Source organism: Ziziphus jujuba, chromosome 6 (genome assembly GCF_031755915.1).
Source record: "Ziziphus jujuba cultivar Dongzao chromosome 6, ASM3175591v1".
In the NCBI taxonomy this organism is placed as follows: Eukaryota; Viridiplantae; Streptophyta; class Magnoliopsida; order Rosales; family Rhamnaceae; genus Ziziphus; species Ziziphus jujuba.
In genome coordinates, this window is record NC_083384.1 from 16847205 (window position 1) to 16860193 (window position 12989).

General features: G+C 32.9%; 1 protein-coding gene and 1 long non-coding RNA gene across 2 annotated transcripts; both read right to left on the bottom strand.

Annotated features, from left to right (window-relative positions):
• Positions 1–6965: 6965 nt before the first annotated feature.
• On the bottom strand, positions 6966–11244 carry LOC132804324 (uncharacterized). Its single transcript, XR_009639461.1, has 3 exons — positions 11089–11244; positions 7251–8102; positions 6966–7217 (listed from the first exon to the last, which is right to left on the bottom strand). It is a non-coding gene; the product is annotated as an uncharacterized LOC132804324 (long non-coding RNA).
• A 71-nt stretch (positions 11245–11315) lies between these two features.
• On the bottom strand, positions 11316–12310 carry LOC132804333 (uncharacterized). Its single transcript, XM_060818592.1, has 2 exons — positions 11685–12310; positions 11316–11593 (listed from the first exon to the last, which is right to left on the bottom strand). Exons 1-2 carry the CDS (start codon positions 11852–11854, stop codon positions 11341–11343), a joined length of 423 nt encoding a protein of 140 aa, XP_060674575.1. The 5' UTR covers positions 11855–12310; the 3' UTR covers positions 11316–11340.
• Between the last annotated feature and the right edge of the window lie 679 nt (positions 12311–12989).

The following is a 12989-nucleotide window of genomic DNA, read 5'->3' on the forward strand; positions in this document are numbered from 1 at the left end:
TACCAATGGACACTGTCGGTAATTTTTCCAACAAGTTTGACAAATTATGGAAAAATTACCCATGGCCTTCATCGATAATACCGATAACCCATCGGTAATTTTTAATTTTTAATTTTTTTTTTATCACAAATCATCAAAATTTGCTACAGCTACTTTTATATTATGTATTGAACCATACAAAATGTTGAGTGAAACCTTCTTTTAATGATAAAAAACATAAAAAAGAAAAGAAAACACAATAATACATTACCAAAGAGTGAAAAAAATTCTGAATCACCAAAATTATGGAAAAAAACACCTTTTCTTTATGAGAATTATCCTTCTTGGCAAGCGCCATGAAAATTGATAAACATCTTAAATATCCCACCAAAGATCAACAACATCAAACATTATATTGGGATTCATATAAACATGAGAACAGTCCTCGTAAATAGGATTTCCATCGGAAGGCTCTTCATGGGGTTGAAACACATATGTCAATAACAAGAACTCATATCAACAATAGCAGCACGACATAAAGGATGCCAATAACAAGAACTCATATATATTTGCTGTTCGGTCTACCGCCAAGGATATAGACAAGAAACATCATCATATAATTGTCTGGAATCAGCCGGAAAAACTCTAGAATCTGGTGTTCCACAGCTCATCACTCTATTGGAATCAATACGGGAACACATGGATGTTCAGAGCAACTGGCTTCTAGGATTGCCTCATCTTTTGGAGCATGCCAAGAGTAAATTTGATCACGTCAATGGCAATTACTATTTTAGCTGAAGGATTCACTATAACTGCAGCATTGACAACCTGCAACAGAAGGGGAAAAGGAACATAGTATAAATGAACTGAGGAACTGAGCTCTTGACAATACATGTGATACACCAACTTCGAAGGGCTCAAATATAGGCCCTTAAACAGGGCCAACACAGAACTTAAAAAGCAACTGGTGGATAATGGATTGCTCCAGAGCTGACAACATTGAAGAGGCATGCCTACAAACTGTCCTTTATTGGAAAAGGAGAATGACATATAATTACAAACAATCCAAACTCAAACATAAAACTTGGACTGACTGAAGACACCATACATAAATAGGAAACCCAATAAAACACATAGCATGTAGACAGTAACTCATGAAAGAAAGTAAAATAGTTACCAATAGGAAAAATAGTTACCAAATCACCACCAGATTTTGCCAACTGGATGGCAGAGTTCATGAAGCTGAAAACTGAACGAGACTCCTCTTCACTAAATCCAGTAACACCGTCAATGCTACTGTAAAGAGGATAGATCAAATAAGAAATTTAGTATGGAACATTATTTTTCCTTTCGCCGGGGCCCAGACCCAAGCAAATAAATAAATAAATAAAATGGCAAGGTAAACATATATCATCACGAGCAAATTTGGAATTAGGCTATGTTTGGAACAGTATAATTTATTGAAGATAAAAAAAAAAATTAAAAAAATTGAAGTACAAAGATTAAAAGCAACTACACGTAATCAACAACCAACAATCTAATCCTAAATCCTCAGAAACATTGTTATATGAATCAGGAGAGTGTGGTGAAATACAATTACGTAAAAAAAATAAATGGAATAAGCAAGGAATTTAAAATGATAATGGCTCTTACTAGGTAAGGGGATGAAAGATGCTATCGGTGCTTTAGTGGTCACTAGGGAAAAATAAAATAAAAAGATATATATGTTATTTTTCAATTTTTATTAAGGTTAAAATAAATATGAGGGGATAAAACAAAAAAAAAAAAAAAACAAACAAACAAACAAACAAAGTTAAATATCTTAAGACCATTAAAAATGGATATTGGACTAAATATGTCACTTTTGTAGGCCTAATAGGCCCCAACATGGGGCATTGGAGGTATCTATACATGGGCTAGGGTGGGCTCGAGCCTATCCAACCCACATTTTAATTTTTTGTTTTAGTGTATGTATATAATTGGAGCGTATAATCATTGTATATGATTGTGAAAAGGCTGCTCTGCGCCACCATTAAAACCAAGAGAAAGAAAGGAAATATAAAACATATATATATATATATATATATATATATATATATATATATATATATATTTGCATTGTAACAAGAAAATTGATAAAATTAATATAAATAAAATTAACAATTAATGATAATTTTATTTATATTAATTTTATCAATTTTTTGTTATTATTTTAATAGATCATATTGTAACAAGAAAATTGATAAAATTAATATAAATAAAATTAACATAAATAAAATTAAAATTAATTTTATTTATATTAATTTTATCAATTTTTTTGTTATTATTTTAATAGATCACAATGCAAATATATATATATATATATATATATATATATATCTTTTAATAAAAAAGAAGATGGTTAATCATCAGGTAAATGTGATAGTCCTACTTCAAATTCAAGATCATCGTTAATGAATTAAAAATTTAAACTTGACAATGAGGATACTCTTGCTCCAGTCGAAAGTAATAGTCCATATTGCAACATGATCCTCGAAAATGCATTCCAATATGGTAATATCCACTTGACAAACAAGATGAAGTTTGAAGAGCATATATTTATATGGGATAATGTCAACTTATATACGGTTGTACACTTGTTGTATTTAGGACCTAATATCGTCGATTTCAATCTTCTTGCTTCCATGGCTTGAGTTTTCCACAGAAAAGGAAAGTGCATTTTGTTTTTGGTGCTATTTATTTGGCCGTAATACATCACAGAAAAAGGCATTCACAATCAAGGGGATCAAAAATTGGAAGAAAGTTAATAATGACCAATGTCTGTTGCAAAACTTGAAGGGGATGCTAATTTACTACATAACATTGCTATGCAAAAATAGGAGGACTTGAAAAATCTACCTCAATATGTTGACACAAGGATAAATCAACAATTTTCAAAAAGTCATGTATAATCAATTGGTGCTAAAGACCTCCATAGAAAGCATGAAATGGCTAGCAATGCAAGGGTGCCCTTTTAGAGGTAATAAAGAACCCATCAATACTACTAATCGTAGAAATTTTACTGAATTAATCAAGCTGCAACAAAAAGTGAACAAACAAATTGCTGAAGTTGTCCTAGATAATGTAGCTTAAAATGCCAAGTATATATCCCCAAATATTCAACATAAGTTATTAAAAATTATTGCTAATAATGTGAGAAGTAAAATATGTGATGAATTTGGGATGCAAAATTTTGTATTATTATTGATGGAGCAGTTGATGAATCCAACAAAGAGCAAATGACTATTATTTTGAGATATGTAGATACCAATGACTTTATTAGAAAAGATTATTTGAAATTGTTTGTGTTGATAATGCTTTAACATTGAAAAAAAGATATATGCAATGTATTAGACCAATACTTTATATAAATTGAAAATTTATGAGGTCAAGGTATGATGGTGCTAGAAACATGTAAGGTGAACGGAATCGACTACAAGCTTAATTCCTTAAAGTAGTCTATATGCTTACCATATTTATTATTTTGCTCATTGGCTACAACTTATTTTAGTTGCAGCATCTTAAAAGGTACATGATGCATGGTTATTAATATTATTATTTTGAATTGAGTTCTATTGTCAATTTTGTTACTGTTGCATAGAGTTTTGGAAATATCTAATGTGTTATGTCAAGCATTGCAAGTGAAATCCCAAGACATTTTAAATGCAATGAATTAAGTATCAACTATAAAAGTGCTTCTTCAAAAGATACGAGAAGATGAATGAGATAGTTTTCTTCAGAATATAGTATTTTTTTTGTTGTGTCTGATTTAAAAGGATTTTTTTATCAATAAAAACATAATTTTATGGTAGAGAATTACTATCACTTTATTATATTTAATACTATATTAGATTTTCAATTGATGGAGTTGAATAGGAGATTTACAAGAAAACAGTAGAACTATTTACTTTGAGTGAAGCTTTAACTCCTATTGACAAGTTCAAATCATTCTCTATAAATGCTATATGTAGACTAGCTGAAAAGTTTTATCCTCAAGATTTCAATTAAGATGACATAAAAGATTTAGAGAGACAATAGAATCACTACTAAGTTTGATGTACTTCAACACCCGCAGTTTCGAAATGTTTCTTCTCTTGCCCGATTATAGTTGGTTGAAACAAAAAAGTCACAACATTATTTCTGAATTGATAGGTTGATTTAGGTTGATTCGTCTAGTATTGACGCTTCCAGTTTCTAAAACAACAATAGAACGAGCTTTTTCAAGGATGAAGTTTTTTAAAACATCGCTCCGCAATTAAATGGAGAATGAATTTTTGAAAAACTCCATGATTGTTTATATTGTACGAGAGATAGCTGATGGTATTAATTCATATTTCATAATTGATAAGTTTGATCTTTTTGAAGAATCATAAGTTTAGCCCAAGTGGTTTATGTATTTGCATTGCATATTTACTTTTATTTTCTTTTTTTTATATTATTATTATATTAATTTCTTGTGGTAATTATATGCATATTGAGAGGTAAGGTTCCGCCTCCAACTAGGTGTTTTATTTATTTATTTACTTTGACAAATAAAACTTCCTCGTGCAATCGAGGTTTGCTTAATTGTAATTTTATGGAAGACCGTCCAATTGTGAAACCTTGGTTATGTCCCCGACATTGGGTAAAAAATATCCAATTTGATTTGTAAAACTACAGTACGACTGAAAAAGCATGCTCTAATTACGCTATTCAACACTATTAATTTAGATAAATGAAGTTACTAGAACTCTCAAATCCATATCTTAGAAATTATAGGTTCAAGTCACCGTCCTCCTGCCATCCTGGAATTACAAATGAGCATTCCTGAGCCTTTTAAATTAAGATTGTGTTGTGATCCTGACCCAAAAAAAAAAAAAAAACTAAAAAAAAAGCTGATTCGCAACTTAATTCTAGTGTGCCAATATGCAGAATCATAACTCATTAGTCTTATTTTGGCCTCATTTCAAAAAATTTCAGGGAATTTTAAATCAATTAATTTGAAAACATGTGATGGATTTGGTCAGATACGTTTTGGAATTGTTTAGCTACTTTTGTATTTGTTAATCAATTTAAGCATTTTGAAATATATATATATATATATATATGTATGTATATCCAAATAAAAGTGAAGCAAAGTCAATCAATGTTTTTAAATTGGAAATGACATTAAATGAAAAAAAAAATTTGAAAAATTAATGAGTTTGACTAATTCGTTTTGCATTTTGTTTAGTGATTGACTTTTGCAAAATTTATAGGTTTCTATTAACTTTTATAGAGTTTACAAAAATCTCAGACTTTTCTTATATACATTCATTTTAAAAGATTTTGATATAGATTTATAGACTTTTATAAATACTGATTGACTTTAGTAAATATTGATAAATTTTTATTGACATTTAAATGTAACTATAAACTTCGTACAAATTATATTTCATTTGTCAATAAAAAATAAAATTCTTAAGAATCACTTTAAAAAAAGGAAAAATTGGTTAAAAAAATAGAAATCAAACTTTATGACCTTCATGAAATTAATTTGATAAAATTCGTATCTCATAGATTTTTTTTCTTTTAATTTTTTATGTAAGGTCAGTCTATAGTAATTCTTTTCCCTTTTTTTATTAGGAAAGAGTAGGTAATGACCAATGGGTACTCCAAGAGTATAAGAATAACAATGGAGTGGGGTAGGATGAAGATTTGCTATAGGGGAAACGAAACAGGATAAATAAACTTATTTTTCCAAATTTTTTTTTTAAGAAAACAATATGCAATATTTTTTTAAAAAATATTAGTTTATTAATATAAAATATATATTTTTACTAATAACCTTATACATTTAAAAGCTACGAAAATATGTAAAACTATAAATAAATTTAAGTAAAAGAAAATATATAAATATAGTTATAAATGTATAAATACATTTAAATAAACACATATACTAGGTAGGGAGTAGGGAGTAGGTTTCCCCATCCTATCTCGTCCACACCCTGGATTTGTCTTCCCCATAAGAACAGATCCTCGGAGGGTTACCATCCTTACAGGAATAGTATAAGTTTTTTTTTTTTTTTTTCAATTGGGAATAAGCTGCAAAAATGACTTGTGAGATAATTCAATTGTCACTACTAAAAAAAATCTTTCAGCAACCATTGGTTTTGATTGCAGAAAATCATATATTAGTCATTAAAATTTTTTAGCAACCAAACAAATATGACCACTACATGGTCGCTTAAATATTATAACTAATTGTTTTTAGTAACCAATAGATATTTGGTCAGTAAAATTAAAAAATTTTAACGATTATATTTTGTTGTTTTGATAACCACATTTTGTCTTTGAAAATCTCTAAGAAAGTAACATTGGGATCAAATTTGGTAATATAAAACTATATAAATACTAATTTCGTAATTATAAATGACCAATATTTTGGTCATTGAAAATAACATTTGGTCTTTGAAAATCTCTAAGAAAGTAACATTGGGACCAAATTTGGTAATATAAAACTATATAAATAACTAATTTCACAATTATAAATGACCAATATTTTGGTCATTGAAAATAACATTTTGAGGCCAAATTATTTAGTCATTGATGATCACTTAAGGCAACCAACATATTGGTCACTTAATGACTTCACATATTTGAAAATATTGTTAACCACAAAAAATTGGTTGGTGATGCTCTACATTTAGCAACCAGACTTTGGTAGCTAATAAAATTTTGACTTTTTACTGATATTTTCAGCAATTTAAATTTGATCATTATAAACCATTTATTTAGTTATAATCATTTTAAAATTAATATTAATAAATCTTAAATTAATCAAGTAATGCAAAAAATAGACAATATGCAAAGCAAATTAGTAAATTTTTATAAATCAAAATATTTAAATAATATTTATAAAAGCTATAATTGACTTTACATAAAAATAATTATCATTACATAATACAATGATTTAAATGTGTCCAAATATAAATAATAAAATCTATAAACAATGGCAATGGCAAGTAGGAGTGTAAGTGGAAGTGTGATAGCAGCTGTTACATTAAACTTGTCACTGTAATAATTTTAAGCGCATGTACTCCATTGCATTAAACTTGAGCTTCATCCTTAAATTTTTAAAATCTAAAATATAATAACTGAAATTAAATGAAACCAATCTAGTACAACAATTGGCTAAAAATAATAAAATAACTAAAATAATTCCAACTATCTTACAGTGTCTAAACTAAATGAATATAGATTAAGAAAACTACCTAAACTAAATGAATATAGATTAAGAAAACTATCTTACAGCATAAGGTACATTTGTAAGGCTGCCAGTAAGATAAGCTAGTTCAGCATCTAACCATAAAATAGGAGATTCCACAGCCAATTGGCCCTTCCCTCAGTGGCAATCAAGCTCTCTAATATAGGGGTTCTAAAAATACTTCTTTCCTTGCTCCTTTCATAAATCAAATACAAAGCCAAACATGCCAATTCTCCCAAAAAATTATTGATCTACAATCTAATTACAACATAGTTGACCTATGAGTAAAATATTTCCAAATCTCAATTTTCTAAACAATTTTTAAAATTGAGGAAAAAAAAGAATAAATAAATAAATACCCAAATCACTTCAGTAGTACCTTTGAGGTTTCTTCATGCGATTCATTCTCTTCTTTTCTTGCAAAATCAATATCATCATCACCACAATTAGAAACCAAAAAGCGTTAAAAGTTTCCAAACAACACAAAAAGGAAAGGCAAAATTTTGAACTTCCATAGAGAGAAAAAAAAAAAAAAAAAAAAACCATCTCGAAGGCTAAAGATGAATCTTCTTTTGGCGGGAGGCATGAATTTTTGAGTACCATACGAGGCGTTTCCGCTTCTTAAGCCACATTCTGACTGCTTCGGTACTATACATTAAAACTGGAATGAAGAAATCTTGGGGGTGCTAGGGGCAGGGGGTGGGAAGCAGGAGGAAGGGGAAGGAGTAAATATATCAGTATCATTAAAGAAAAACTAAGGTCTTCACTACACTCTTAAGGCCATTTAAACTGCGTTCCCTAAAATCTTATATAACAGTGGATTAAACCTTATACTGCCCACTAAAATAAATAAATCCAGCTCAGATGTCAAGACCCATCCAAAATTCCTCACTGGAACCCTAGACAAGTCCTGATCCCAAGAAAACCCTACCGGACCCTCCAATGAAAAATTCGGCAGAACCTCCCCGTAAAGGTTGGACTTACCACAAATTTTCCTACACTGAAAACACACTTCTATATTCATCCCTTTATTCCTCCCACATTAATACAATTTGATTCCACAAATTTACAGCACTCCAAATGAATAACAGTAATCCAGTGCATAATTAATACATAAATGTCCGAGACAGTATACAGAGCTTCATTGAAGTACTATTAAGTATAGAAATTATACAACAAGGATGAAAGAAATATTACAATTGAGATAAATGAAGACAAAGGTAACTTTTCTAACTATGACAGCGGCGGAGATTAGGTTCGCTCCGGAAGAACATCTACCACCCCTTGCACCTAAGGGAACGGAATTTAAAAATATGAGATGCTAATCATCTCAGTGAGTGACCCTATCTACTGCACAAATATAATAGTAACGATAATCACAGTACGTTTGATTAATTAAGAATAAATAAATAAATAATTAATAATTAATTGAAAAAAATATTTTCTCTCAAAACCCTCACTATTCACTCCATTGGAAAGGTTCCCCTTTTAAAACATTTTCGCAAAACCCGATTGTTCGTATGCCCAAAAATCGAGGAATCGTTAATTTAATAAATAATAATTAAATAATCCAAATATAAATAAAATGTAATAAAACACAATAAATAATTTTAGACCACTTTAGGATTTGAAATTTCTATCTGAAAATTTATACTTGACGCACCACACCATATACTAGTGATACCCTCCGATACCCAGCGTCCCGAACACCGACTAACGGGGAGGTTAAAGAGAGAAACTTGCATACGGTTGCTTTGGCGTCCCGACAGCGCCGCTGCTGAAACCGTCATCCCAGCCACGGAGGGGAGCGGCTATGGCCAATATCAAACTTGCCTGCCCTCGGTCCAATGGCAACTCACGGGAGACATAATAACTTGAACGCTAATCCACATATACAGCCAGAACATCAATACTGTATGAGTGCGTCTAAAATAAATAACCAAATTTTTTTTTCCAAAAATTTACCGTGGGAATTATACCATTTTTTGAACTCAACCTCCCACATTTTTCTTTAACATTTCCGATACAAAACCATCGATAACAATATACAAATAATTTTTCTCGTATCACAAGGTATCAATTAATACTCCACGGGCAAAATTATAAAATTTGAAACCAACAATTTAAACCAATGATGCCCAAAAATAATATTAAAATCCAGATACAATTAATTAATGAAAATACCTTGCTCATGCGTAATAAATACTATTAAATCACAATAATAATAATCGGAAATTTCTTAATAACCCAAAATTCCGTTTAGCATCAATGGGTATATATATATATATATAAAATAATATTTTTTCCACAATTATATTTAAATTCCACCACATGAGCATAATTCTAGATATCAAATTAACACAACATAAATATAATTAATCACCCCAAAATAATTTTAAAGGTGGGTCACTCACCTTAAGCACGTATATCAATCAAGATCCTCCGCAGGATCAACTCTACTACCCACACATGCACCTAAAACAACAGTATTACACAACCCAAATAAATTAATATTTTATTTGAATAAATAATATCCGGTACCTGGGGGTTAAACACAAACGTTAACCAAAATTGAGGGGTAATATACCGAATCGAAGCTTGAGTGACGAGGATTACGAATCCGATCTTACTTCCCGGAGATCGAACCCAAGGTGGCCAGAATCTCATCGGAAAGCTTTCGGCTTTTAGAGCCTCAATTCTCCCAAACCGTTGCGAATTGGAGGAAAAGGACCCCGAATCTGAGTTCAGGGGGTCGGAATTAGTGGGGAAGGACCGGCGGTGCAACTGGGTACTAGCCGGAATAGTGATTTCTTCGGTGAGCCGTCGCGGTCACCCGCAACCGTTACAGCCGGAGGCCCGTGCGGTGGTTGGTGGCCAAGATTTTTGGGGGTTTTGTAGATTGAAGGGAGAGGGTTCCAACGGGACCAGCGATGAGGCAAACGGAGGCCGGATGGCGAAGAGATCTGGGTTTAAAGATTTTCGGCCCCTCAGCGGAAAATACTACGATCCCGACGCGTCGGAAGTCCGGTAGCCATGAAATTTGGTGGGTTGGCCGAAAATGAGGAGGTGATGAGGGGTGGCTGGCGCGTGTGGCCTGAAAATGGCCGGAAATGGATCAAACGGCGGTGGCTGGTGGTGGAGGGGAAAAATCACCGTCGCCGGTCGGTTGGCCGTGAAATTTTGGGGGTTGGCCGGGAATGGAGAGGCGCTCCTACCTGGCCGGCGCGTGTGGCAAGATTTGGCCGGAAAAGTTTGCAACTCCGGTGGCCGATGGTTTTCTCTCTCCCTCTCTCTCTCCTCTCTCTCTTTCTCTCTCCTACCCCATCGTTTTGCCAAAATAAAAGCTACCATGGGTGACACTGTTCACCCACGTAGACCTCTCAGATGTCAACACGTGGCGTCACTGTTCACTTAAGCCAGATATAATAAAATATTACGGTATTCGGAAAACTTCACATATCCATAACTTCTTAATCAGATGTCCAATTTAACCGTGCCGCTAGTCTATGAACTCGTATCAACGAGCACTTTACAACCATACAAAGTCAAAGCAAAATTCTACAATCATAAAAGGTCAACTCCCGACACTTTTTGCACAGTTTGAATCTCGATTTGTTTTGTCCATAACTTTCAAACCGTAGCTCCATTTTCGACGTGCTACTAGTCTACGAACTCGTGCCAACGTGTACTTCGTAACAGTACCTGAGTGAACCTAGAATTCCATCCGAGTCAAAAAGTCAACTTTTGACCCCTTCGATCAACGGTCAGCGGTCAAAATCAACGGTCAACGGTCAACCTTGGTCAAAGTTGAAAAATTTCTGTTGTACTTTGGGACGGGATATTACATCAGATCCATAAAATTTACAAATGCAACATTGCTATATTTGATGAGAATAATTTCCAATTGAGATGGAATTCTTTGTTAATGAAAAATAAAATTTCTTTAGCAATGCCACAATGGGAATGGTTATTTATCGAGTTCATGAGTTAAATATATATTACTACTATAACAACTACTCGAGAGCCATGAACAAAAATGGGAAAGTTAAAAGCAACAGATTCAAGGTTGAGGAATATTTAAGTTCCTGGCAAAGATTTCAACTTGAATTTGTGCAGTCACAAAGACAAGGATTATAGTCATAATTTTTCATAATCACTAAAATATCAGAACAAGGAGTGGAAAATGCGCAGCAATATGTATTCAAAAGCAAAAGTTGGACACATGTGTAAAAAGAGAGAGAAAGACCTTCTATACAAATGGTGGGATCGGCAGGGAGCTTGGAGACAAGGCAAGCCGATGCAATGGCGGTGTGGATGAGTCCAAGAGGAGCCAATTCTCGTCGTACCAACCTTCCAAATTCAAATCATAATTCATAAAGCCAACAAAAAAAAATCATATATAGATAGAGAAATATAATCATCGAAGAAGAACAAGAAGTACCTGGAAGAAGGAGGAGAAGAGACTTGAGATTGAAGAGGCCTGAAAGCTGAGCAAACCGAAGAGAGAGACGACGATGAAAGTCTACTCGTCGACACTGTTGGATTGGTGGTTGTTGCTCTGAACAGCATACGCACCACCACCGTCGATCTTCCGGCAATTGGAGCTGCCATTGTTTCTCGCACTTCCAATCCTAAAACCCAGTAAAACCCCACAACCACTATACTGGACTCTGCCCTGTCTTGAAATTGTTGATCTTTCAGTCGACCGGGTTGGGCCGCCTATTTCCATGTTTTTTTGCCCATCAAATTTGTGGATTCTTCATTCCTTCTGCCTTCTGAATTCGCAGTCGAGTCGGCGAAAGCTTTCAAGGCATCGGAAGACGATGCAGAGTAGAGATCTTCGGTTAAGGACAGAGGCGGGTCGGGGATGCAGCAAAGGTAGTGGATGAGCTCGAAAGAAACAGAGAAAGATGTGCATCGTGAAGCGAGCTCCAGAGGACGAATCAGACGACCGATTGAGAAGACGATGGCGAGTACGTGGCGAGCCTTGTCCGAGTCAAAACCGGTTTGGTTGGTGGTTTCTGAGTCGGTGGTGGAGCGAGTCGCCATGGATTCTCGCGAATTGGAGTTTTTCTTTTTTTTTATTATTATTTTTTTTTGGGTTCCAGATGAAAGAAGAGAGGGAGAGAGAGAGAAAGAGAAGGTGATGTTGGGAAAAGAGAGAGTGCCAAAAAGTGATGCACATGTAGGTTTTGAAAATTATCAACTATGGAGTTCCTGCCATTTTTATTTTTTATTGTTTTATTTTATTTTATATTATAATTTTGTATTATGTTTATATACATACGTACATACATATATATGCAGGCGGTCCTCATGCGGACTACAATATTGGTGACGATTTTTCATAGTATTGGTGACGATTTTCTAAAAAACCGTCATTAATACTATGAAAAACCTTTACTAATACTGCGGTTCTCATGCGACCCATCCTCACCATAGAATTTCCGTATATATATATATTTTTGGTTCAAAAATTTAACGCAACCAGATAATTGTCCAATCTGTATACCTTTTTGTTTTACCTTTTCCTTTTTATTTTTATATTGAAGTATAGGCCGCTGACTGGATAGATATTGGGACAAGAGGTTTGGGGAAGTAAAAGGTTGGTGATTAACTGATAATGGCTAACAAGCAATAAAGATTTGGGTAAATTATACAAACTTCCTTTCTAAATTCAAGTTTTTTAACACCCACACACAATCTGTTTTTGAAAAATTGCACAAATTTTCCTTTTTTTTTTTTT